Below are 24,826 nucleotides of genomic sequence, written 5' to 3'. Positions count from 1 at the left end.
ACAAGACTTTCTTATAACACTAATATCAGACTGAAGACATTCTTGTAGCCTTAATATAAGACTGAAGGCTATTATAACTTTAATAACACACTGAAGTCTATCTTATAACCTTAATATCAATCTGAAACTGTCTTATAACCTTATTATCAACCTTATCATACCAGAGACTTTCTTATAACCTTAATATCACACTTGAGGACTTTCTTATAACCTTATTATCAGGCTCGACAATAACTACAGTATAATCTACATTTCAGGCGTGAGCCTTTCTTAAAGTGTAATACAACCTCTACACTTTTGAATAACCTACATTCCAGAATGATAACCTTTGTATAAGCAAAACTTAAGACGGAAGACTTTCTTATAACCTTAATATCAGATCAAAGACGTGAATAACCATAGTATAACCTACAGGCTGATAACATTTGCATAACCTACACCTTCAAGCCTAATCTACGCTTCAATGCTGAAATTCAATCTTAAAAAAATTAGTTAGGTGGGTTTATTTTTATTTTTTCATGTAACTATACACACACAAAAAAAAGGAAAACCTGTTAATATATATTTTTTGTTTTTAATCAAAGTTTAAAGTTCACAGTACTAATTTACAGATTTTGTTTTCTTTGTCACTCTTCCCGCTCAGTGTGTATAAAAAAACAACAGAAAATAAAAGAAAAGAGACGGTGAGAGAGAATAAAATTTACACAAATTTGAGTTGGTACAGGAGGTGTATTTCACCACCTCTGGCCTTTTCTCTTTTTCATCTGGTGTTTCCCTTGGAACTGGAGCTTCCTCTTGTTCTGGAAAAAAAGTTTTTTTGTTTGATTTTTTTTTGGTGAGAGAAAAAGGGAGATTTTTATGTTGGAGATGCTCACTTGATTTTTGCTGTTGCTTGGTAAGGTGACGCGCATCGCCTGGCCACCAGGCGAGCTGTGGAACTTGTTAAAGTTGACAACACTGTAGTCATATGGTTCAAAGTCTTTCAGCGCGTTGTTCCTCCTCTTGGCACGCTTTTTCTCCTTCGCAACCGCTATCTCGCCACCGACGACGCCGAATGACTGCAAGGCCACGTCCTCAACGTTGTGCTTCTCCTCCTCAGTCACTGTAACGCCCACCGGCCTGTCATCATCAGTCAGCCGCGCCTTCTTTTCAGGCAGCTGTGTTCAAAACCAACTCAAAAATGTAACAATGACCAAATAAAAATAAAAATAGATATGAAAACAAAATTTTATTCATTTTATAAAACACAAAACTATCATGTAAGTTAACATTTTTTTTTTTTCTTGCTTGAGAAAAATAATTTGTTATAATTAACAGTAATTATAAAATAATTTATTGTGTTGTTGTTGTTGTTTTGTATGTGTGTGTGTTTCTGCACATGTGGATCCTTCATTTTTGACTCTTTTTTTAAGTAATTAATAATTTTTTGGTCTCCCTCTCTCTTCTTACGCGGTAAATTTTATTTAAATATCGACCACACGTCAAAATAATCCCCGAGGGCTTCAGAGCTTCCACAGGGCTTGGATGTAGCGGCACTGCGCAAAGAAAATGGTCGTTAGAAGGATTTAAAATATTTATTTTAAAAAAAAAATTAATAAAAAATTCTATTAGATGGAGCAAAAAAATCAATCAAATGAAGAATCCACAGATTTAATATTTTAAAAAAATCAATCAATTGATTGGAGGAGAAATCAATAAATGAGATTTACCTCGCTTGCGAATCTGTTGAGGAGGCGTGCGTCGTCCTGCGTCCTTTTAATGGCAGTCACATCCATGTTTTGCTGTTAAAGAAACCAAAAATGTACGTGGATTAAAACAAAATAATAATAATATTAATTACGATTTTGCTCCGCCTTTCCGCCATCTCAGCCTCCTGCTTCATCTGTTTCTCGATCTCCTGCCTTTCCATCTGTATTGAATAAGGCAGAACTTTGATGTACCGCTCATACGGCGATACGAAACTGATCTTCATCATTTCATCCACAACCTCTTCGATGTCCTGCACCAAAAAAAAATCACAAATGATGGATTTAAACTTTTTTTTTTTTAATCCATACATCATTCTTTTCGGCGAGTACAGAGAGAACAGGTCGGACGTGAGGTGGGTCGTCTGGCTCGCGTATCTTCCCATTGAGCTTGGTCGGCAGGTCATCGCGGTACTCGACGCCCGAGTTGTCGTGGGTATAGTAATTGAGACGGACTTCCAACTCGAGGTCGCGGCTTGCTGAAAATGAGCTCGACTTGTTCACAGTCTCTTCTGGAAACGTCTGGATGAAAATAAAACAACGAATTTAATATTACATTTATGTTATTTACTAAAAAAACACATCCTTCATCCTAAAAAGTGGGTTGCGCTTAGGTTACTTGCCTGTAAAAGGGGACTTAGGTTATCAATTTGAAAAAATGGGAAGGTTGCACATAGGTTACAATTGTTCCCAAATAGGTTTCACAAGGGTTACTACTAGTTTAGAGGTACATTACACCTAGGCTACCATTTTTACAAAGTAGGATGAACATAGACTTAGAAAGTAGGTAGTACATAGGTTATCAGTTAAAAAAAAGAAGGTTGCATGTAGGTTACCTGGCTAATAATAGATTATGGGTTTGAAAAATGAAAAGATTGCACATAGGTTATAATTTTTCTAAAAGTGGTTGTACAAAGGTTACCAAATGTCTTGAGATACCTTTACACTTAGGTTACCATTCCTACAAAGTAGGATATACTTATGTTACCAGAACTTAAAAAGTAAATTACACATAGGTTATCAGTTTAAAAAGAAGGTTGCATAGGTCGCCAAAACTTAAAAAGGAGTTTAAATAAAATCGACTAGTCAAAAACAGACTCACAAAGATTACATTTCTAGGAACTAGGTTTCAAGCAGGTTATCAGTCTATTAAAAAAGGAGAAGGTTTAACGCAGGTTACAAGACCGAAGGAGTTCACAAGTAGGTTATCCATCTTAAAAAAGTAGGGGGCATATAGGTTATCTTTTCTCCAAAGTATATTGTACATAAGATCAGGGTTTTTTTTTTTTTTTTTTAAATATGCATATGGATAGGTAATCTGTCTTACAAACTTACAAAGTATATTGCACGGTGGATATCTCTATAAATTAGAATATACTTATGTTACCGGACCTAAAAAGTAGGTTACACATAGGTTATCAGTTTAAAAAATAAGGTTGCATGTAGGTTACCAGGCTACTAACAGACTATGGGTTTGAAAAATGAAAAGGTTGCAGATAGGTTGTAATTTTTCCAAAAGTGGTTGTACAAAGGTTACCAAATATCTTCAGATACATTTACACCTAGGTTACCATTCCTACAAAGTAGGATGTACTTATGTTACCAGAACTTAAAAAGTAGGTAACACATAGGCTATCAGTTTAACAAAAAGATTGCACAGGTCGCCAGAACTTAACAAGTAGTTTAAATAAAATCGACTAGTCAAAAACAGGCTCACAAATATTACGTTTCTAGGAACTAGGTTTCATGCAGGTTATCAGTCCATTAAAAAAAGGAGGAAGTTTAACGCAGGTTACAAGACCAAAAGAGTTCACAAATAGGTTATCTATCTTAAAAAAGTAGGGTGCATAAAGGTTATCTTTTCTACAAGGTATATTGTACATAAGTTATCAGCTTTTTAAAAAAATTCAGGTTGCATGTAGATAGGTAATCTGTCTTACAAAGTATATTGCACTTAGGTGGACATCTCTATAAATTAGAATCTACTTATGTTACCAGACCTAAAAAGTAGGTTACACATAGGTTATTAGTTTAAAAAAGCAGATTGCACATAGGTCGCCAGATCTTAAAAAGGAGTTTAAGTAAAATTGACTAGTCAAAAAAACAAGTTTCACAAAGATTACGTTTTCTACAAACTAGGTTTCATGCAGGTTATATGTCTATTTAAAAAGGAAGGTTTAATGCAAGTTACAAGACCGAAAAAGATTTCACATGTAGGTTATCTGTCTAAAGAAGGGGAGGTATAAGTTACCTTTTCTACAAAGTATATTGTACATAAGTTATCTGTTTAAAAAAAATGCAGGTTGCATGGAGGTAAGTAATCTGTTGCATTTAGGTCTAGGTGCATCTCTATAAATTAGGATGTAGTTATGTTACCAGACCTAAAACGTAGGTTACCCATAGGTTATCAGTTTAAAAAAGAAATGCTGTGGGTTATCCGTCCTACAAAGTAGGTTGCACATAGGTTATCAGTCTTAAAGTGGTACGTACTTAAGATATTTTTATGCACTGAGCTTTCAGTTAGAAGGTAATTAAAATTCATTTATTATACATATTAATAACAAAAGAAATGTAATATATAATTTTTTATGATATTTTCTAAATAAATGTTAAAACTTTTTTTTTTCTGTTAATTTATAAAAGTTCTGAGAAAAAGGATCCTCGGTCCTCGACGGCGGAGGACGGCAAGTTGACAGACTGCCTTCCCTTCTTCTTCTTCTTCCTCTTGTTCGCCTCGTAGTCTTCGAGATAGCCGATGTTCCAAAACTTGAGCTTGTTTTCCGCCGACGTCGAGGCGATAAGATCGCCGTCCCTCGACATCTCCAACCCCTCGACGGGCATGTCGTGCTGCCCGACGATCCCGACCTCCTCGTTCGGGTACAAGTGGAACGCCCTGATCTTCTTGTCTTCCCAGCCGGTGATTATAAGATTCTCCGACACGGCCAACATGCAGTTGACCGGAGTCTTCGGTACGGGGTCGTACTTGCCGAGGGGTTCAGCCGTACCGGCCCACTTGTACATGATCATCTCGCCGGTCAACGAGCCGCACACGATCTCGTCCTCACGTTTTATCAAAACCGAGCACGTCAGGTCGGATTTGTGATGCTCGCTCTGAGAACAGATGGTCAATCTCTTGAGATCGTATATCGTAAGGTTGCCTTCGCCGCTCGTGCAGCTTACAAAATTCGAGCCTTCTTTGTAAACCACGCTCGATATATAATCGCTGATGTCTCTCGGTTTATTTGAAGCGACCGATTTTCGCTCCCTTAGGTCCCAAATTTTCAAATTCCCTCCGTCATCCCCGGTGCATATGAGATTGTCGTCTAAGACGGTCAAAGCGGAGACGGGTTCGTCGTGGGCGTCTTGGTAGAAAGAAATCATGTCCCGCCTTTCCAGATCCGAGACGACAACGGTTTTGTCCTTTCCGCCTGAGAAGAGACGACCTCCGTCGGACGAGAATTCGACCACCCGGCAGTCGTCGGTGTGCGCTTCGATCCGGCCGAGCCCGTTGCACGCGTTGAGCCCGTATGTGAACGGGAGGAGGTCGCCGGCGCTCGTCGCGAGTACGATGATGTCGTTCTCGGGCGAGAAACTCGAGTCGTTGATGGCGTCTTCGATGTTGATGTACGGCGGTTTAGACTTGTCGATCCTCTGCCTCTTTTTGATGGCGGCGACGACGAACTCGTCTTCGGCGGCGCTCTCCGCCCCAGACGAATCGCTCTCGTCCTCCCCGGCCTCCCAGTCTTCGTCGGACGTGTCCGGCTCCTCTTCCTCCGTCTCCCCCTCGCTCTCGCAGCTCACTTCCGAGTCTTCCTGCGACGATGGAAAATTCATTTTACACATTCACCCGACAGCTACGAAAAATAAACAATCGCTACGAAACAACTAAAAACTGACTTAAAATCCAGCCAAATCTTTCTTTCTTTTCACCCCGTGTATCTTAAGAATACCCGTTTAGTAATAATTAAACCGAAACCCATAAATGTCCAACCAAGTATCAAAACTAATTGTGGTTGTATATGATTTTAGTCCGAAATGAAATTATACAATGGCTTCTGATTAAAACGGCAGTTATTTTACTATGAAACCGTTGTATAACGATTATTTGGAGATCGTGAGATGCGATCTGGTGTGACGTAGGTTTTAGAAAAACATTTTCTTTATCGAGCCAACGTTTCGATCTTTATTGAGAACATCTTCAGGGCCTGGGATTTATAAACATTGTTTAAATTATACAAATGCATATATGATGTGGAAAAAGTGAATTTATACAATGCTAGACATTTTAGACTCAAAGTATTTGTACTCACTCAAAATGTTTGTTTTCTGTGTAAATGTGTAATTATTATGAGAGTGCCCTCTCAAACATTTTGAGCCCTGAAGATGATCTCAAAGATCGAAACGTTGGCACGATAAAGCAAATGTTTTTCTAAAACCTATGTCACACCAGACCGCATCTCACGATCTCCAAATAATCATCAACTAACGGTCACTAAACACCACACCATTGTATAACCTTCATTTTGGACTAAAACCACATATAACCACAATTTTTTAGACATGAGCTCACATATATCCTCTATTTAAAATACAACCTATGTTTCAGTCCCAAACCAACAACCTCCATTGTAAAATTGACTACCACGCATAAACATGAAACTATGTGGAGTTATAAACCAGTGGTATATAGTGTAAGATATTGATCTGGTGTACGGTCAAAAAAGAAGAAAGAAACTTTAATCACTTGGCAGGCTTCCGGCCTTCAGTCTGGGACCAACGAATTACCTCAAATTAATATTGGGGCCTCCATATAACCTCCACTTTTAGACTGAATCAACGTATAACCGCAAATTACAATTTAAACATTAGATATAACCTCCATTTTTAAAACTGAAATCAACGTATAACCACAAATTACAATTCAGACATTATTTATAACCACCGTTTTTTAAACTGAGACCAATGCATAAACCCAAATTATAATTTAGGCACTACATATAACTTACATTTGTTTAACTGAAACCAACGTTTAACCACAAATTACAACTTAAGACACTACTTATAACCTCCATTTTTAGACTGAAACCGGCATATAACCTCAATTTACGATTTAGACCCTCCATAAAACTTACATTATTTTAGACTGAAATGAACATATAACATCAAATCACCATTAAGTACCTTTATATAACTTCCATTTTTTAGACAGAAACCAACCTCAATTTATGATTCAGACTGCTCATATAACCTCCATTTTTAAACTAAAACCAACGTATAAATTCAAATTACAATTAAGAACCTTCATATAACCTCCATTTTTTTTAGACCGAAACCAACGTATAGCCTCAATTTAAAAATGAGATCTTTATAATATATAACCACCATTTCCTTCCTACAGTAATAATGAAGGTTACAAATAACCCATTTTTTAACTATAACCTACTGTTTTCTTTACAGAATACATACAAGTTTCTTTTTGAAATTAAGCTAAATTATAACCTCAATTTAATAAAACCCAATATATATCCTTCAGATTTTTACACCAAAACTTCCATTTTAAACTGAAACCCTTGTATAACCTCTATTTTGGACTAAACTCTACATACAGCCTTCATTTCAGGCTGAAATCGTCATATAACGATTATGGTAAGTTCAACTGGCTTTCTTCGACAGGGCCGCTGGACGATGAAATTTATCCATAATTTTGTCTCCTGAGCTGAAATGTGCAAGGAGGAATTTTATTATTCTTGTTTCCTCATTTTCCTTTATACAACTCATTTTCCGTTTAAATTTTAAACTGATATCCTATGTATAACCTACCTTAATAGTTTTTTAATAATTAATTTAATAATTAATAATTAATAGCATTCCTTTCATGACTGATAGCCTAGATTGTGTTACATTAGTAGTAGTTTATATTATTATTATTATTTATAATAACAAAAAATATTATTTATTTATATAAAAATATATTATTGTATCATAATGTGATCTTCATTTCAAAATGATTGTTAAAACAAGATGAATTAATTTGTGTAGCAATGTCTGATGGTAATTAATTATATTAAAAAAATGTACTTACAACATAATTGGTTAAAAATAATAACTGACGTCCCAACGATGAAGCTGTAAAACAATTTTTTTTTCCCGTCCTGTTAAGGCAAAGAGCACCTGTCTAGCTATAGCGTCGACATGCATACGCGTATGATTACCGGAAACCCAGGTGGAGAATCACGGGAAATGAATTTAAAGAGTTGGCTGAATTAAGTCGTACGTGACCCACCTTGACAAGCGGGACCTCCTTCGCCTTCAGTATGATCTTGTGTATGTCAACCGCATGCTGTCTCACGAGCGGTGGTATCGGGTTACAGCATGCCAAGATACCCTGCACCTCCCTCGGCAACGTCTGCGCCATCTGCATCATCATGTGGTTCGAAAGGACGTACCTGGAAATTGATTAAATTGTGTCACACTCAATTACGTCAACATTTTGTTAAATACTGACCCAGGGCTTTCGTCTTCCTCGCGTGCAACATTGTCCCTCCATTTGTAGATCTCTTTCAGGGCGAAAAGCTGCCTTGTGTCAAAAGGGCGCCCCATACGCCTGTAAAGGTTCATGTGACTGTTCTCGTCGAGGAGTGGCTTCATGTAGACCTGTTTGCAAGTCTCAATGCTTTTCTTGTAAACAACATCTATGAGACGAGGCCCATTGCCCTTGGCGAACAGCTCGTTGTTCATCATCTGGTATATATAGATGAGGTAGTGTGTGTCCTCACGGGCATAGTTCTTCGCTTTGTTCGGCAGTGGACGTATCCGCCAGTCGTACAGCTGGAACTTTTTGCTGGCTTCAATCTTGCAGTAGTGTTTGAGGAGGTACGCGAGGCTGAGCTTTGGGAAATCGAGAACCTTCGCCGCCTGGTATGTGTCGAACATGTTCACGACATAGAGGCTGAAATCTCTCTGGAGCCAGTCGATGTCATTACTTGCACCATGAAAAATCTGATCAAAAGAAGATAAAATCAGTATTAGCTTAAAATAAAATTTAGATACACTGTAAAGCACAATGAAATTTTCTTCATTCATAGCAAAATTACAAGATTAAGAATTAAATTGTGAGAAAGAAGTATGGTTACAATGTTTAAAAGAGGAAAAATGGGAAGTAAAAAAAATACTGATAACAGAACAATGGAAGGAGAAATATCATAAAAAGTGGAGATATACTTAGGAGGTGATCTTGGAAAGGGATTATTGAAGGATAGTGGAGGAGGAGGCTCAACATAAGGAGAAGACTGGAAGGGGAAGCATCATGTGAGGGGGAATATACTTGGTTGGTAATCTTGGAATGGGATTAAGGAAGAAATAGTGAGGTTCAAGCAAAACCATGGAGGGTGAATACAATGGGAAGTGGGGATTTTGAGTGGTAATTGAGGAAGGGGATTAAGGAAGGAATAGTGGGAGAGGCTCAACATAAGGAGAAGACTGGAAGGGGAAGCATCATGTGAGGGGGAATATACTTGGTTGGTAATCTTGGAATGGGATTAAGGAAGAAATAGTGAGGTTCAAGCAAAACCATGGAGGGTGAATACAATGGGAAGTGGGGATTTTGAGTGGTAATTGAGGAAGGGGATTAAGGAAGGAATAGTGGGAGGGCTAAACATGATAAGGGGAAGACTGTGGAAGGGGAAGTATCATATGAGGCGGAATATACTTGGGTGGTAATTGTGGAAGGGGATTAAGGAAATACTAGTGAGGCAAAAATGTGGAGGTGAAATATTATGGGAAGTGGGGATTTGTGTGGTAATCATAGAAGGAGGCTAAACATGATAAAAGGAATACTGTGGAAGGGAAAGTATCATGTGAGGGGAAATAGTTGGGTGGTAATCTTGGAAGGGGATTAAGGAAGGAATAGTAGGGTGAGGTTAAAAAACAGTGGAGGGAAAATTTGATGGGTAGTGGGGATTTTAATTAAGTGGTAATCGTGGAAGGGGATTAACAAAGGAATAGTGGGGGGATATTAAACATGATAATGGGAAAGACTGTGGAAGGGGAAGTATCATGTGAGGGGGGAATATACTTGGGTGGTAATCTGGGAAGGAGATTAAGGAGGGAAGTGGGGATTTTGGGTGGTAATCATGGGATGAGGTTTAAACAGAGATCTAAGATAAAAACAGAACTTGATTAATTGAATTTTAAGCTTAATAATCATAATCCAATTATACTTACTTTTAATATGTTTGGCTTGGTAAAAACAGTATTAAGAATGTGCATTTTATGCCTCAATTTCAATGCGTCGATGATGAAGTCTGTATCTTTGGTCGATATCTGCATCAAACAGGTAAAACCCATGAAACTCCGGTACGAGTGATGCTGGAATAAAAAAAGAAAAATCAATTTTTTTAAATTGCTGTTACTTTTGTATTATTTTATTAAAAAAGGTCTTCTTTCGCTTACCTCAAGATCGACACTGAATTCATTCTGCTGGAGTAGATCGGCGACCATGAGCTCGAGCTCTTTTTCCGTTTGGACGTAAATGAGCTGGGTCTCTTCGAGGTCTTTGGGCTCTTCGACCACATGTACAAGCGTGAGGCGTTCCTCACTTGGCTTCCACATGTCGAGCTCGAACTCGTACGGGTGAGTGTACGTCTCCTGTCCTCTTTCGTTCACCGTGAGCAGGACCGATAGGGGCTTGAGGGCGTTGGGCTTCTCCTTGATCCTCGGCTCCCAAGGCCGGTTACTGTTGTCTATCTTGTCTTTGAACAGCGCCTGTGGCCTTATCGTGCGTTGTTGCACTGTCAGCTTGACAACGTCGTCCGCCTTATCAGCCAATTTGACCGAATCGAGGTTCTTCCTGTTCCAACTGCCGGATATCTGGCGATGGCTACTCTCGCCGAAGTCTTCGTCCGGGTTGAACCTCGTCCCATCCATCTCCGACATCGATTTGTGCGCCCTATCAAGAAGCTTGTCGTTCGTGTCGACAATCAGCTCGAACTTCTCGTCAGCTGGCTGATGGTGGATTGTCCTCTTTGTGTCCATATGCACCAAAAGCATTTGGATCCTTTAAAACAGGCACAAAAAAAACTTTAAAAAAAAAAAAAAAAACTTGGAACAAACATTAACTTACGTATCCTGAAGGCGTTTGCCATGGGCCTTCATAATGTCTTCAAACTCCTTGTAAGTCTTGAAATAGCTGTACTGCTGCGTGCTGGGCAGGTTGTTCGAAAGGCGTACACCATTCATGACGATTGGGTATGCAGCCTGCGAATACAATAAAAACAACATAGAAACAAAGCAATAAGAATGAATCGATGATTTTATGTATAGCTATCATCTATTAAGTGACAATCAGTCAAGTACTACCTCTTTACAGTATGATTTTGTACTGATTGAATTACCCTACATAACATAAAAACTGTTCGATAAAGTTTTTATTTATGTTTTTTATGCACACTTTTTGACAATAAAATTTTAAAACATATATCATTTCGACTGATTTTTATCAATTAGAAGACCTGATTTTTTCTCGAAATTTACAATTTGAGGGTGGCAACAGTGTATCACTTACTAATAAAAAGATGCGTGCAGTTTTATTACACAGGACACATTCAAATCTTTTATTTTCACATAGATTTTTACTAGTTGAAATATCCTACATAATATAAAAATTATTCAATCAAGTTTTTATTTATGCTTTTAAGGCACTCTTTTTAAGATTACAATTTTAAAAAAATATATATTCTATTTATTTTTAATAGTTGGAAGACTTGTTTTTTTCTTCTAAATATTCAATTTAAAGGGTGTCAACACTGTATAACTTACTTCAGACTAAATAAAAAGGTACATACAGTTTTATTACACAGGACACATTCAATTCTTTTTTTCTTTTCACTAAGATTTTTTACTTATTAAAATATCCTACATAACATAAAAATTGTTCAATCAAGTTTTTATTTATTATTTGGAGATCACGAGATGCAGTCTGGTAAGTTTTTGAAAAACATTTTCTTTATCGTTCCAACGTTTCGATCTTCATTGAGATCATCTTCAGAGCCTGGGATTTATAAACATTATTTAATTTTTACAAATACATGTAGGATGTGAAAAAGAAAATGAATTTATACAATTTTAGATTTAAACAAAGTATTTGTACTTACTCAAAGTGTTTGTTTTCTGTGTACATGTGTCATTCTTTTGTGTCATAGCACTCTCAACACGACACAGAAGGATGACACATCTACATGGAAAACAAACACTTCGAGTACAAATACTTTGATTGAACCTAAAATTTCTAGCATTGTACAAATTCATTTATTTTCTTTTTCTTGGTTGGAAGAACTGATTTTTTTTCTAAATTTTCAATTTGAGGGGGCAACAGTGTATAACTTACTTCACAGTAAATAAACACATACGTGCAGTTTTATTACGCAGGACACATTCAAACGTTTTTCTTTTTATTTCATTTTTTCATAAATAAAAGAAAATAGGCCGTACCTGAACGAATTCCTCGAAGTTGGCGCAGCCGGGGAGGATGTCGCCCTCCTGTACCAGGGCGTCGTCCATCTGGTCGCCGTCGACTTTTGTCCTTTCTGGATCAATCTCGTACTCTTCTATCAGCCCTGGACATTCGCCTCCGAGCCAAAATAAAAATATATTTAAAAAAACCTCGACAGATTTAAACGAATTTCCTCAAACGGAAATTAAAAAACGATGACGGCGTTCGATGGCGAGGTAGGCCGGAGGGACGGACTGGACCGAGCCGGGGAGGTTACTCAAGAAGTCTTCAGTCCCACGATCCTGTCGGCACTGGCGTCCACCTACAACTTTGTAACACTAATAAACAACTAGTTTATTCCATTAAAAAAAATTATAAACAAATATTTAACTATAAAACAAAATTTTTAACAATAGTTAGTGTTCAAAACTATTAAAATTTGAAAGGCGGGTCAAATGAGGAATGTTTTTCATCATGGGCATGGCCGCGAACTCCCGCCATTTTTAAATTGCCCACATTTATTTTATTTAACAGGAAATACTCCATAATATTGTATTTAAAAAATAATTATTATTAAAAATATATTAAACAAAAACATTTCAAACCCAGAAGGGCGAAGTTGTTGCATTTTAGGTGTAGGGCGCCCTGAAATGTATTTTATTTATACGGGCAAATATACTCAGTTACAATTATACTACTACTACTATATGTCTTTATTGTTTAATATATATACAAAGTTTACAGATCGGCATTATATATTACAAAGCAAGAAAGACATTCCTCTTGCTATTACAATTACATAAGAGGTTTAACTATAAACAAATAAATAGTGTATACAATAAATAATTAAAACAAATAATACGGGTCATCGTCACTTGATTAAGGATATGCCGTGTGAGGTCGACACACTGACACTTACACTCCTCAGCAAAATTATAGGCCTCACTTCATTTTCTATCGGGTTGTCCGGAAAATAATGCAGGATTTTAAGTTTTCATTAAAAAAAATCTATATAAAATATTCTGTTTACGTTTACAGGATTACTCATTTGTATGAATGNATTATTTTGATTAAAGAACATTGCTTTAAAGTAACTAGTTTCTTTTTTTTTGTTTAATACCAAAATCCTGCATTATTTTCCGGACAACCCAATATATTATTAGTTTGTACAAAACATTAAAATTTAACCAAAATATATTTAAATAAACATTAATTACAAAAGTACAGTTATAATTTCTTCTTTCATTCTATCTGCTTCTTTGTTTACGAATATTTGGTATTGCATCAATATTTACATGCAACAAAATTATAGGCCATTTTCAGTCTTTAACTAAACCTCTTGTGAAAATCATCTTTAATTTAGTGTTGTGTTTTACCCACTTCTTGAATAATATATTCGCTAATTTTTTTTTTCTTTACTATGTCTAGGGGGAAAGTGCTATCAGAGAGGTTTTTTTCCTTCCCTCTTACTGGTACACCTAATAAGAGACAATTTATTTACCACATTCTCCATATGACATGTGTTTTACAATGATATATTTATATACACTTTAAATATAATTATTAGCATTGCACGTAGATGTCTTGAATTAAAACTATTACATCTTGAATATTTTAAATTAAGTCAAAGTTGAGTTTTTTAATAAATAAAAAAAAAAATTTTAAATGTGTTAATTAATTCTAAAAATGTTGGTGGCCATTGTTCTTGTAATACGAATTAATTGATTGGGTCCCACGAATCAAATTGAATCTTTCCTTGTCAAATTTTGGGCTCCATCCCATGCTCATCCGCAAATCATCCTCAATAATCTAATACCTTTTTAGGTGTGCTTTATTTTTTCCGTGGCCAGAGAAAATCTGAGTATTTGATCTCTATTCTTAGATGTTGTGTTATTGCTGGATAAAATTTTTTGGTGTGACATCCGTTGTCAGTGTTCAGCCACATTTCATCCCATTCTAGTTGAAGTTTCTCTCTTGATGTTCTTACTATATGTGATATCGGTACCAGGTTGAAAGCTTCTGTTAGGTCCTCGATTATCGCTGCTTTTTTCCTTTCAGTCTGCTTCTTCATTCCCCTGTGTGCCAAAGCTTTAATCTACTTTATTGAAATTTTCCAACCTTTTCTTTCCAAATCAGTTTGTTACAGGAATAATGTTTATTACTAAAACATTGTTACTTGAAATTTTGTACAGCCTAAATTAATTTTTTAGTCTTCATCTCTAGAAATATGATTTTATAAAAAAATTGGGGTAGCCTATACATTTTGTCTTTTGGGCCAAAGCCGGATTTGTCCAGCATGTAGAGAAAGGTTGCTCGGTACGTCATGCGTAATTAAAGGGCTCAACTCCTTGGCTTTATATAGAGAGTGTGTAGGTCTGCCGCCCAATTTGAGTATCTGAATTCCCTGTTTCAATTTTATTAAATTATTTATTTATATGGGTAAATATACACAGTTATAAGTTCTATAAGAGTTTAAAATATACATAAGTAATAATGAATAACTGAAACATAAATAATAATAATATACATATAACAACAATTGAAAATAAGGACATATTCAACATGACAAATGCAATTAAAATATTGTAAGTGTTGTGTCATATTTTTTATAAATATTAAACAGAAAACGCACACTTTGAATGAGCACAAATAGTTTGATTAAACCTAAATTTCTGTAATTGTGTTCATCGTTGCAAAAATTCATTTTCACATATTTTATGTATTTGTATAATTTAAACAATGTTTATAAATCCCAGGCCCTGAAGATGATCAAAATAAATATTGAAACATTGGCACGATAGAAAAATGTTTTTTCTAAACTACAAGAAGGTACGGGGGCAGGAGTATTTGGACCCGGAACCAAATACTCAGAACCCATGGAAAACATACCAGTATCTTCCAAGCTGAGATTCACGCAATTGAAAGATGTATCCAATTCAATCTAAATAAAGGATACAAAAACAAGAATATAGCTATCATGTCAGATAGCCAAGCAGCCATCAAAGCACTAAGCTCAAATACCATTAGTTCAAGGATGGTGCTGAACTGCAAAACCAAATTAAACATATTAGGTTCGCAGAATAAAGTCAGCCTCTGCTGGGTCCCAGGACACATGGGAGTAGAAGGCAACGAGAAAGCGGACACCCTTGCAAGAAAAGGGGCTGCCACACCGCTAATAGGACCCGAACCCTTCTGTGGAATAGGAATACACACTATTAACGAATATCTCAGACAGAAGGACAAAAAGAAAATGAGCGAACTTTGGAATTCACTTATTGGACATAGACAATCCAAGAATCTTCTAACCAACTTTGGCAAGAAAGAAATCACAGAATGTGTCAAAGGAAGCAGGAATAGACTGCGAATCCTAACAGGATTCCTGACAGGACACTGTAGATTAAATGGACATCTAAAGAAAATTGGAATAATCCAAGATGGCACATGTAGATTCTGCAAAGAAGCAGAAGAGACACCAACACACTTACTAACAAACTGCGGAGCTACACTAGCCCGCAGGAGGAAGTGTTTTGGGATGTACAATGTGACCATAGAAGAGCTTCAACCACTGAAACCGGGCCTATTAATCAAGTTTCTTGATGAAATAGGACTCACCGATGTGCTTTAGGCAGAGCACAGGGGATACAATAGCTCTTAAAGGGCGCAGTATACTATACCCTGAAATTACATCTACATCTACAAACTACATCACACCAGACCGCCACGATCTTTAAATAATTGTGTAAAATTGAACATTGTTACACATTATTAAAAACAAATAAAAATCGTGAAGTGGTTTTTGTTTCAAACTGTCCTGATGTCCTTTGTTTAAATGATCTTTCGAAGTGACCAGTGCTGAGAACAAAACAGTGACTGCAGAATGTAAACAAGATAAAACTCGAAGAAATTTTAGGCTGTGAGAAAAGTAAACAATTTGTTCAAATTTAGAAAACTTTTTCGTTTCATTAATTTTTTTTCCCCTGTTAGGAAAAATATTTCGTATTACCGAGTGTATCGAAATGGACAGAATATTGTCGATTCACCAAAGTGACCTGATGAGGGATTCTTATTACCAAGAAATTCGAATTAACAAGAGTCGACACTATAAAATAAAGACAAATGTATAGGATTAAAAAAATTCTCATCTTAAATGTAATTTTAAAATTTGAACAAAAAAGGCGGGATCCAATAGGAATTTATGCCGTGAGAAACAAGTCTGATGACATATCACTGTTGTTACAAATTACAACTCATAGAACAGGATTATATTCAATAACACTTATATTATGATGTATGATGATATATGAGATCTTTACCTTTTTTTAAATCTTATAGATTTGAGGAGTTCAAATGTGTCGATTGTAATGGGTTGTATTGAAAATATAAAAGGGAGAATAACGACAACAGGTGGTTTCTGTCAATGCTGACAGTTGTCAGATGGGATGTTCTACTGATTATTGTCCAGGCTTGACAGACATGGAGAAGCTCCTGGGCCTCCTGCTTCTTCTTCTGGGCGTTGTGTTCGTGTCTTCGTTCGCTGTGCTAGTCGCCCTCTGTCGCTACAAGATCCTGCGTAGAGGTCTGCGCCTGCGTCCCAGGTAAAATTTCCATTTTTAAGCCTGATTTTAATTGAAAACAAAAACCATACAGTTAAAGAGAGATTTATTAAAAATTATTAACAGATAGTTTTCTTTTTGGCTGAAGCATCGCGTTTACGCTTGCTCCTTTTGAGCTTGCATTTCAAAGCGTAATTCTGTTGTACGAGCATCTCGAGCACGACTTCCTGTCTCGCCTCTTCAGACCGGAGCGTTTTGAGTCGTTCGTACGCTTCGACGAGAACGTCAGATTTGGTCATGCCGCGTTGTACTGGGGTGGGGCCGGAGTAAAGGTACGACTGGAGCTTTCGGTATGCTTCGAGCACCCCGGCTCGCTTTCTTAAGCTTCCGCTCATCTCCGTACCGAGAGGGTCAGGCTCACAATTGCTTTCGCCCAAGTCGGTGAGATAGCCGTCTTCGCTGTCGTCAGAGAGAAGCAGCGCCTCCATTGATACGCTCTTCTCCGAAAGATTGTCCTCTTCATTCAAAACGGCTCCATTTCCAACTTTTTCCATCTTTTCTTTATTGTTTTTTATTATTACTATCCAAAATACACTGTTTACAAGAATTCAACCACAAAAACAAACAAGGCCCTGACTTAAGCCTTTTTTCAATTATGCCTATTTGATCTTCTCAATTATTTAATATTGTCAATTGAAATATAGTTATAATATAATAAATACCTTGAGAGACCATGTCTGATGATCTTATTGACATTATTATCTTTACATTGAAAATTATGAAGTAGATCACCATTAACACAAATAAATTACTTCATAATTATCTAAACTACTCAAGACTCCATTATTGAAAAATGCCACTGCCCCTTTAATAATTCAAAACAGTTATACATACTATTTCAATAATAATAATTATTATTATTTGTTTTGGCTGGATATTAAAATAAAATGTAAATAAAGTGAAAAAAACTTACGATTTGGCGTGGACTGTATAAAAAAAATCATTCACTGAAGGTCATAGCGAGGTTGGGGCCCCATTGCAATGCCATAGAACAACCTGTAGTTCAGGAAGTGAAGAATAGGATGGGAAATTTGGGAAATATTCAAGGAAAATTGAAGCAGAATATTAGAGGTTCTCACAGGAGAGGTTTTTTAAAAAAGTGTTGAGAGGTGATCTGAGAAGAGGTTTTTCGTTCACAATAGATTTACACTGGGAGACAGAGAAATCAGAACTACTGCAAAAAGGACAAAGGGAGAGGTTTATCAGAAGATTCAAAGGGTCAAAGTGCAGGCCTATTTTGCTCTGGCCAAAACCTTATTAATAATTTTTAAGGGCATTTTAACAGCTAAGATGGTATCATTAACGCATTAACATTTAAACCTTCTATCTTAAGTTAGCTATATAACTTCTGAGTTCTATAAAGCTCTGACTCCAAACATTCACTCATAAACTAATCATTCCTATTGCCATCCAAAGCTTTCATTTGTCCTTTGAATATATTTAATTTGTAAGCACAACCACCACCAGCTCGGTTTGTTTAACTTCACCCCCTCACTATTGGATTTTCACATTTATTGGTACCAGATTCTTCCAGCGACTTTTAAGCCTGGTTTGGCTCAAATCCAAGCAATATTTTAAAAGTTAAAGTAATTTGAAAAAAATACCATTTTTAATCAGGATATTTTTTCTCAAATACGGTACTTCCAAACCAGATTTCTTTTGTTTAACAGCACAAATTAATTTTTTTTAAATATAAGAAAATGAAACCGTAGACGTTTGTTAATTTCTTGTTACCAAATATGCTAAGATTTCTTTTAAATTAATAGAGAAATTGCAGTAAAAAACAAAAGTCCTTAAAATTGTGTATATTATTAAAAAATATGATGTGGCCATCACACATCATTTTCTGTAAATCTCATATTGTCGTGAGAAAATAATTAATTAAATACCTTAAATAAAATTAGGTAGTTAACTAGTAAACTATTATTTTATTTTGATTATTTTGAGTGGATTCGAGGAAAAATGAACCGAATCTAATTAACGTAAGCTGTTAATAGGAACAAAAACATTTAATTATTATTATTTTTTATCCTGTTGCAATATGTTTATGACGTTATGTTATGTATAAAATAAATAATAATATACACCATAAATTTTAAAGTAGTAAAAATTTTTAACCCTCTGGTTGGATTCTGCAAAAGAAAGAAATCTACCTTTCACTCTTAAAGAAGCAAATTTTTACCCCTGCTGGTTGGAATCTGCAAAAGAAAGAAATCTACCTTTCACTCCTTACTGTTGTGAGGGTTTTTTAAAATTTTATTTTTTTCAATTTTACCTTTGAAGGAGGAGAAAGTATTGCATCAGGACAAAAAACAATGTGTAGAGTTTTATCTCGATTTGCATGTTTTTAGGTCCCCTGTTGCCTTAAAAAAAAAATAAAAAATAAAAAATAAATAAATAATAATAATAATAAATTAAAAAATAAATCAAATAAAACAGAATAAAAATGGGTATAAGGTTGGATTTTTTTATGATCAACCTGGGATCCACCCTTGCAAAAATCCCATTTTAAATTATAAAATTTATTCCTATTCTTTAGTTAGAATTTTGAATTTTTGTTCCATAATTTAAACATTTCCATAGGGTCGTGTGGCCAATAATAGTAATAATGGAGTATAGAGCAACAGGCTTATCATTATCCTTTTATTCTTCTATTCAAAAACAGTAATCCCTTAACATTTTCAGGTGCTTGGTTCCAGAAAACTGCCATGAATGTAAAGTTTATTATTGAATTAAAATAAACGTAATAGAAGACAACAGTGTTTGAACATGTTGTTTCATTGTTTGTATTTTTTGATGTGCAAGGAAAGAAATGACTTAATTATTCGCTGTTTCGCCAAATAATTAATTTATTTAAGAATTATCACTTAAAGATTTGAAACGTCCTCAACATTCCTTTTAAACTTAAAACTTAGATTTAAAGATGGGTTGAAATCCATTGCTCTTTTAATAAGCTGGTCCCTCGAGGTTAAAATTTCCCTGAGCTGTTTTGAAGAAAAGCTTTGGCCTGCATAGAAAATGTAAAAAGTAATATGTCCAAAATTGTTATTCTTAGGCATTTTGCGACACAAACTCCACGAGAGAATAAAACAAAATGAGAAGAAAGGAGGAACATGGAATGCAGGCAGAAGTTTTCTGAGAGTCAATTGGAGCCTCCAATCCATTTTTTTAAAGAATTATTTTCAATGTGTGGTGATTAGTGACCCTTTAATCGATATTTATTTAGAAGAGTGCTCACTCTCGACACGACACGCAAGAATGGCACAATTACACTGAAGACAAACACTTTGAGCCCTGAAGATGATCTCAATAAAGATCAAAGCGTTGGCACGATAAAGAAAATATTTTTCCGAAACGTACATCACACCAGACCGCATCTCACGATTTCTAAATAAATAATTATTTTCAATACAAAAATTGTTTACACAACCTTTTTTTGGTGAATAAAGAAATCAGACTTCTGCAAATGTCAAAACTTCCCAATTTCCTTTTTAAATTTTAAACAAACAAAACTTTTTAAATTTAAATAAACAGTAATTTCATGCAAACCGTTTGCCAGACTGCCAAGGGTGGATGGGTACTCACTATTTACAGTCAATCTGATTGTACCAAAGCAATCTATTTTAGGGAATCCAACACTTTTTAAATTCTTGTCAGGATCTTCCACCTCTTTTGTCTATCATCTACACGGAATAGACTTGTTTTCTAGACTCGACTGTCCTCATTGTCCAGATCCTCTTTTATTTTTACACTAGGCCTAATCATGAAATTTAAATCACATTGTCACTTTGAAATAAATTAAAATGTGATACGTGAATAGTGAAAACCGTTGAGAGTTAAGGGATTACAGTACTATAAATACATTAATGCTTCTTAGCAGTAATAATAAAACAAAAACACAATAACACTTTTTTTTTTTTTTTAGCTATTTTTCCTTATTAAAATGGCAATTTTGAGCATTTTAATTTATTGCCCTGCAATTTGTATTTTTTTAATTTCATTTTATTTTATTTTTTCACTCCGGCAGCCTCAAAATCTCTGAAAAAGGAAGGAAATCTTGCATGCAGAACTCTCATTCAAACATAGCAGACAAACATTCAAATTTGTGAAAAGATCTCATTATAAATTCCAATAAATTTAACAAACACTGACGACCTAGTAACTCCTTTAAATCACTCGAAATGTTGAACCTTTCCCTTAACGGTTGCAAAGTGTGATACTCGACCAAAATATGTTTTACAGCCACTTTGAATACATCGATGACAAGTTGGAAGGTTGTTGCCTATTATGGATCAGCATGATGTGACCTGTTCGCAATCTAGAGAAAATTACTTTTCTTCTTTTTCTTGATTGTTTAGAAATTTTGGAGGTGTAGATTCTGGTGTGATGTAGGTTTATAAAACATTTTCTTCATCGTCCCAGCATTTCTGTCTTTATTGAGATTATTTTCAGTGCCTGGGATTTATAAACATTGTTTAAATTATACAAATACTTGCAAGAAGTGAATATGAATTTGTACTATGATGTATACAACATGGAAATTTTAGGTTTTATCAAAGTATTAGTACTCACTCAAAGTGTGTTTTCTGTGTAGATGTGTCACATTTATGAGTGTTAGTAAGATATAATTTTTTTATATATGTTTGATTTTGAAGGAGTGAGGAAGGAAGTAGGGATAGAAATTCATTTTTCTCTGAGGTGAAAGAGACCGACAATGGAAAAAAAATGTAATGGTTTGTCGTTCGGGCTTAGTTAGCCTTTCAGGATTATTATAGATGGGATTATTAGGAAAAGGAGAGATAAATTGTCAGGAATTTAGACTATGTAGAATTGTCTGATGTGTGGGGGTAATGATTGTTTTATAAGATGTATTATATTTGTGTGTTATTTATATCCAAAGAGTGTTTACATGTGTCCGTCCTGTAACCGATGCTGTGTTTATCTCTGTTGATGTAACCATTTTTAAAAAGATGTTTTTTGGGTTGTTGAAATTGAAATTTGTTGGTGTTCAAAAAGGCGGATAGCCAGTGGCTGTAGGTTTTTTTTTTTACTATCCAGATATTGGGATGTAATTCCGATGTAAGTTGCTGGATAATTTATATAATTGAATTTGTAAATTACATCAAACTTATGTGTTACACGTGTGGGATTTTTAATTAAAAAAAAAAAAAAAAAATGAATAGTTTTACAGTCAGTTTTTGAAGGCTATTTTTAAGTTATCAGAAGAAAGAAATGTGTTTGTGATAAGCCGTGAACGAATGTAATGTATGTTGATTTGCCTTTGATATTATTGAAGTAGTGTTATTAGTGATAGTGGATGGTGTTAGTGTTGAGTTGTAGTTGTTGATATTTATGGTAGATATTGTTATTTAGGATATGTTTGTATATCATTGTATATCTTTATGCTCTTGTGGTGAAAAGATTCATGGCTCAGGGTAATAATTTTGTGAAGTAGCCCTTTGGCTGTGTTTATTGTATGAAGGGTGTGATGTATAGTTGAGGTAGTGATCTGTGTTTCTAGGTTTTGGATACTGATCTGTGATTAATGTCCCATCTGGCTGTTTTAACTCAAGTGTTTTTTCCATGTGTAAACTGTAGGCATGGGTGAAAGCTGTTAAATATATCTACTGTAGTTTGAATTTGATCTGGGATAACTGTGTCAATGTATCATCTATGTATTTAGTGAGGGAGGCTAATATGAAAGGAAGTTTTAGTATAACTGTTTAATAGATGTGTCATAATTATGTCTGCAAGTATCGGGCCCTAGGTTGCTACCCATGGCTATGCCAAATAGTTGTGCCAAATTTGTAAAAATGATTGTTGTATGTAAAGTATCCGTTAATAGTCTATCAAAAAAACATGTTTATAATAATGGTTCAACACTGCTGTATTAACAGATACTATAATTTTTCTTCTCTCTATTATATTTTGATTTATATTGTAAATATAACAGTTTTCATTCATTCATAAGGAAACCACTTTAGTTTTCTGTTAAAAGTGACTCCCCAGGGATTTTACTATTGGAGCTGTTTGTAAAACTTGTCCCGCATAGAATATACTCTCTTCTTGATAAATTTTTTTTTTTTTTAAGGATACAGGAACTGGAGTTTTCCCTGAGCATTGCAGCTGTTTAGTACAGCTTATTGTACTTTATTCCTGACTCCATTTTTGGGGGCTCGAAACACGTGTGTGAATTTAATTAATTAATTCCATCGAAGAAACATTTTTGAAGGGGGTTAGAACCAAATTCAGGGTCGATGAGATCCAATTCCACCCCCCAGGCCTTCCGTTGATGAATGCCATGTCAGTTTCTTTCAGTTCATTACCTTTCCTCCTAGACTTCAGTTTCTAGTATGCCAGTTCTTAGGATCGGTATAACCTCTGCCTCTCTTCAATAGGAGGGAAAAGAACGCTCACAGAGTCCAATAATTCAAGATTACAACCTACTCACACTTATAATTTATTTTATTTAAAAAACATTTTTATACGTAAATTTCATTTTTATTTCAACTTACTTTTGTGATTTTTTGTTTTAAACAGTCATACTCGTATAAGGCTTGTCGAAAAACAGCCAACCAAGACGGATCGCCTGGACGAACGGTGCAAGGAGTTAGTTGGACTTTGTGGATCGCTCTACCTGCCCGCTTGGAGAATATCGGAGGGCGACTTGCACGACCTACGCCGTATAGTCGACCTGGCGCGTAGCATTACAGAGTCTGATCTGGGCACGCCGATCTGCGACGACACGGCCCGACTTCTCATTCAGGCATCCAAAACAATGGCCAGGGTGGAAGAAAGGCTGAAAGTAATTTTTTTTCCTCTCTTACACAATAATCTCTTTGCCGTTTGCGCTTTCAAAATCTCACTGACAGACTGTGTTAGTCCGATGAGTTCAGGTGTTGCTGAGAATCCGAATCACAAATTTTTTTTGAGATTTTGAATTTGTTTATACACAAGGTGGCACAGAATCAACTAGCCGATAAGAATCTCACATCTTTAAATACATGTTTGTTTTTTTTTTTAACCCACTGACAAATTAAATTAAGAAAACATACCTTAAGACTTTCCAAGATTAAATATCTCTCTTGTACATAGGTAAATATCATATTTATTAAACTTAATGTACACTTTCCTTCTTGATGTAATTTTATGTTATAATTTTACACATATTGACCATAGAATCAAGAACCGGATATCGCAGGTATAAAATTATCTTCGATTCAGGTTCCAAGCGATATTCCATTGGTTGTGGGGGTTTTTTTTCAAATATTTTTTTACATTTTCCTGTTGCAGGATGTTGAAGAGATTTCAACACCAGACAACACTGTTGACATGATACAGATTTGACTGGCACCAGTACAGCCGGACCTGCTGAATCACCGTTTATAAAAAAAAAAGTTAATTATAATCAACAATATTATATGTTAATAAAAATATTTTGTTACCTTTGTTTACTTGACATTTGTTCCTTAAGGTGATGAATGTGAAATTTGATCCTTACCCGACAGGTTAAGATAGGTAAGGATCAAATCGTCGAGAGGGAGGGATGTATAGAAAAAAGGGGAAATCTACCCAGTATATTATCGTAAAAAAAGTTTTATTTACAAAATACAAACTACAAAAAAAAAAAAAAAATCAAATTTTCAATATATAAAAAATTTTATCTTTTGGCCGGGGGGCGCAACGGCCTTCGTATAAAAATCTGCCTCTTGAATGTGGGAGGGAATGGGTTGGTGGGGGGAGGGTCGAACATCGGTCGAATAAAACCATACCGACCCATATTATTACAAGCGAGCCTTGCAATGTCATACGCCTAAAGGAACAGCATGGGGTAGAAATAATAAAATCGAAAATCGTGATTTTTTTCTTTTTCGATTAAGATTTTTTTTAAAAAATCACAAGCTCAGATTTGTCCAATTCAAAAAGGTCTACAAAAAAAAATTATCGTAGGCTCAGGCTCAATAATTAATAATTAATTA

General features: G+C 35.3%; 2 protein-coding genes across 5 annotated transcripts; one reads left to right on the top strand and one right to left on the bottom strand.

Annotated features, from left to right (window-relative positions):
• Window positions 1-539: 539 nt before the first annotated feature.
• On the bottom strand, window positions 540-12,526 carry LOC106670780 (exosome component 10). 3 transcript variants are annotated; one of them, XM_014401368.2, is made up of 11 exons: window positions 12,234-12,517; window positions 10,867-11,000; window positions 10,197-10,800; window positions 9,969-10,112; window positions 8,251-8,744; window positions 8,029-8,191; window positions 2,058-2,267; window positions 1,841-1,999; window positions 1,710-1,781; window positions 876-1,157; window positions 540-800 (listed from the first exon to the last, which is right to left on the bottom strand). In XM_014401368.2, the coding sequence occupies exons 1-11, from the start codon at window positions 12,300-12,302 to the stop codon at window positions 735-737; spliced, it is 2,397 nt and encodes a 798-aa protein (XP_014256854.1). In that variant the 5' UTR covers window positions 12,303-12,517; the 3' UTR covers window positions 540-734. The 3 variants fall into 3 exon arrangements, with proteins under 3 accessions (XP_014256854.1, XP_014256855.1, XP_014256853.1); XM_014401369.2 differs by lacking the exons at window positions 540-800; window positions 876-1,157 and adding an exon at window positions 1,355-1,535; XM_014401367.2 differs by lacking the exons at window positions 540-800; window positions 876-1,157; window positions 1,710-1,781; window positions 1,841-1,999; window positions 2,058-2,267 and adding an exon at window positions 4,373-5,558 and having other exon boundaries at window positions 12,234-12,526.
• A 3,901-nt stretch (window positions 12,527-16,427) lies between these two features.
• LOC106670785 lies at window positions 16,428-24,292 on the top strand. 2 transcript variants are annotated; one of them, XM_014401376.2, is made up of 4 exons: window positions 16,428-16,492; window positions 16,567-16,829; window positions 23,388-23,652; window positions 24,141-24,292. In XM_014401376.2, exons 2-4 carry the CDS (start codon window positions 16,669-16,671, stop codon window positions 24,192-24,194), a joined length of 480 nt encoding a protein of 159 aa, XP_014256862.1. In that variant the 5' UTR covers window positions 16,428-16,492; window positions 16,567-16,668; the 3' UTR covers window positions 24,195-24,292. The 2 variants fall into 2 exon arrangements, with proteins under 2 accessions (XP_014256862.1, XP_014256860.1); XM_014401374.2 differs by having other exon boundaries at window positions 16,466-16,829.
• The last annotated feature ends 534 nt before the right edge of the window (window positions 24,293-24,826 follow it).

Source organism: Cimex lectularius, unplaced genomic scaffold (genome assembly GCF_000648675.2).
Source record: "Cimex lectularius strain Harlan isolate CLEC.00 unplaced genomic scaffold, Clec_2.1 scaffold21, whole genome shotgun sequence".
Classification (NCBI taxonomy): domain Eukaryota; kingdom Metazoa; phylum Arthropoda; class Insecta; order Hemiptera; family Cimicidae; genus Cimex; species Cimex lectularius.
This window is presented reverse-complemented; position numbering and strand designations above follow the sequence as displayed.

Excerpts from the sequence above, each read along its gene's own strand:
- LOC106670780 (XM_014401367.2), bottom strand. The coding sequence starts at position 12,302 with ATGGACGACGCCCTGGTACAGGAGGGCGACATCCTCCCCGGCTGCGCC. Across the intron at positions 11,001-12,233 it reads ACTTCGAGGAATTCGTTCAG|GCTGCATACCCAATCGTCAT; the intron begins GTACGGCCTATT and ends TTGTATTCGCAG. Across the intron at positions 5,559-8,028 it reads AGGAGGTCCCGCTTGTCAAG|GAAGACTCGGAAGTGAGCTG; the intron begins GTGGGTCACGTA and ends CCATCGTCGCAG.
- LOC106670785 (XM_014401376.2), top strand. The coding sequence starts at position 16,669 with ATGGGATGTTCTACTGATTATTGTCCAGGCTTGACAGACATGGAGAAG. Across the intron at positions 16,830-23,387 it reads GGTCTGCGCCTGCGTCCCAG|TCATACTCGTATAAGGCTTG; the intron begins GTAAAATTTCCA and ends TGTTTTAAACAG. Across the intron at positions 23,653-24,140 it reads GGGTGGAAGAAAGGCTGAAA|GATGTTGAAGAGATTTCAAC; the intron begins GTAATTTTTTTT and ends TTCCTGTTGCAG.